This window comes from Mesitornis unicolor, unplaced genomic scaffold (assembly GCF_000695765.1).
Source record: "Mesitornis unicolor isolate BGI_N332 unplaced genomic scaffold, ASM69576v1 scaffold39680, whole genome shotgun sequence".
Lineage (NCBI taxonomy): Eukaryota > Metazoa > Chordata > Aves > Mesitornithiformes > Mesitornithidae > Mesitornis > Mesitornis unicolor.
In genome coordinates this window covers 2,444-4,709 of record NW_010156967.1, presented here as the reverse complement: position 1 = coordinate 4,709, position 2,266 = coordinate 2,444, and the positions used below count along the sequence as shown (strand labels likewise).

General features: G+C 45.5%; 1 protein-coding gene across 1 annotated transcript in view; it reads right to left on the bottom strand.

Moving 5' to 3' along the window:
• The window catches only part of HNRNPA3 (heterogeneous nuclear ribonucleoprotein A3), a 9,179-nt gene extending 7,501 nt beyond the window's left edge, over positions 1-1,678 (bottom strand). Inside the window, exons 1-2 of the mRNA XM_010195022.1 lie at positions 1,613-1,678; positions 1,120-1,143 (exon numbers count right to left, since the gene is read on the bottom strand). Coding sequence (XP_010193324.1) covers positions 1,120-1,143; positions 1,613-1,678 — 90 coding nt within the window. The remainder of the gene's footprint in view (positions 1-1,119; positions 1,144-1,612) is intronic.
• Positions 1,679-2,266: the final 588 nt, after the last annotated feature.

Below are 2,266 nucleotides of genomic sequence, written 5' to 3'. Positions count from 1 at the left end.
GCCCCACCGGCCACGTCCCTGCGCCGCAGTGGCACCACGGGAGGGTCCCCTCGCCCCGCCCGAGCGGGGGGGCAGCGTTCGGGCCAGCAAGGGTGGCCCAGGAGGAGGGCAGGGGGAGGCCGGCATTGCTCAGCCCTTCTCACCTTCCACGTCCTACCTCAAGCCCCAGACACTCAGTTCCGTCTGTACCTCCTTCGTAAGGGAGGAAGAAAAAATGGCAACGAGCACCCCCGGGATTCCTGCAGAAATCCTCATCTGTACAGAAATCCTAACACCTTTTAACAACACTGCTGCAGATGCGCACTGCCTTTATTCTGAGTGTGCTGTAAACCTAACTTTCATATGGAAGGGTTTTGACTAATCAGCCTTTTGGAGTTGCAGTATTTCTCTCTACAGGCAGTGTCCTCCCAAGCACAGTACCGCTATGCACATCAGCAAGTGTCCACGAAACAGCTGGCACCACACCTGTGCTTATCCACATCTAAACCTGCGCAGTGAGACTGCTCTGACCCCAGGCAGTCCAACTCCGGACAGCCTTCTGCAACAGGAAAGCTCCCAGACAACTGGGGCCTCATCCACTTTCTCTGCAAAACCTTTTCTCTAGAAACTTAATAGCTTTCAAGGACATTCCAGGGCAAGCTACTTTTGTAAACTCTAAGAGCTTGTTTTGCAGGCAGCTGAGCGACCCCAGCTACATCCTATCCAAAGTCCAGCTCAGTGCGGCAGTTGCAACATTCCTTCCAGGAGGACTTTACACAGCGCGCTTCAATACAAAGTAACCACACAGTAGCAGATACATGCAACCCCACAAGGTTTGTACTAACTCCTGTGGACAGGCCCTCCCACATTGCAGTATCATTCCAGAAAAAGCTGGTTTGAACGAGCTAAAACATTCAGGCCCCCTGGAAAAGTGACGTTAGCAAACAAATGAACAATCAGAAAATGTCTCAGTTATAAGCTACATAAGCATATTTAATACCCTCTTTGCTGACTGTAAATTGAGCTCATTTTCTGAAGGGTATCAAGACTTGCCCCCTCCCCCCCCATTTCCACACCCTGCCCCACAGTAACTACAACATCCTCCCAGAACAGCCCCAACAGCTTCGCTATACTACGCACCTTATTCAGTCTACGGTATTTCTGCTAGAAGCAAAAGAAAACAGTTATTTTTACTTAGTACAGCCTCGCTTTCATTTGCAGTGACTATCAGGCAACCATTTTCATTCAAAAAAAAAAGAAAGAAAAAAACCACGAAAAAAAACAACCTGTCTTCATTCCCACTAAAAACAGGACTTTGAAGATAGGAAGGTTTTTTTTCTGCTGATACTCTGAGGATGCATGAATTTCTTAAACAAAATAATTACACCTTTAATCACAAACATTTAATCAGTTTTGTTATAACAGAAAACAAGAACAGCAAAATTTCCCCACTATGCTTAACACCCCACCCCTTAAAATCGTAAGATACTGCAATTTAAAGTTACTCCACAAATCTGGGGATGAAGAAGGTAGGAAAAAAAGCTATGAATATATCAGATAGAAATGGTTAAGTTTTGGGTTTTTTTATCTCCCCTTAAAGCTACTTTTTTAAACAAAAAAGCGACCCTCTCACCTGTGAAGATCGTCTTCCTTTCCTCTTGTAGTCTTCCACATCTCTCTCTTCCTTAAGAGCAGCCATTTTGGAAGGGTACTCTTAACTCAGCCTTTTCTTTTAGATCTAGGAAACCTAGAAAACAGGTTGGATAAGTCAGCACTTACTCCAATTCCTGCAAAGCAGGGCCTTCTCTGGCTGCAACTCACAGGTGTGGCTTTATAGGAGGAAACGGGAGAGGGGTGAACGTAGAAAAACTGCAAGTATTTAAAAGGGCAGAGTTACCATCCTCAGACTGTTCTGCCCACAGTTAAAAAGAGCTGCGGAGGGAACACCTGCTATCCCAGTACGGGTCTTTCTACAACTGCTACAACACCTCGGTACAGACCAACACTGAATCTGCGGAAAACAGCCTGTGCCAATGGCTGTCTTACATAACTATCACAAATTCGACTGGCACGGGGCACCAAATTCCACCTTTGATACCCAAACCCAAGACATAAATCAAATCCTACTCTAGAATTGTAACCCCCAAATATGTAACATTTTGCAAACACCGCTTATCAGAATTACCTTATGTGTAACCTACTGTAATAAATGATCCAGCAGCCTGGAACTGCAACACGAGAGCATGTGTTCAGTGCTGTCTGCATTGACAAATATTTTCCAGTAACA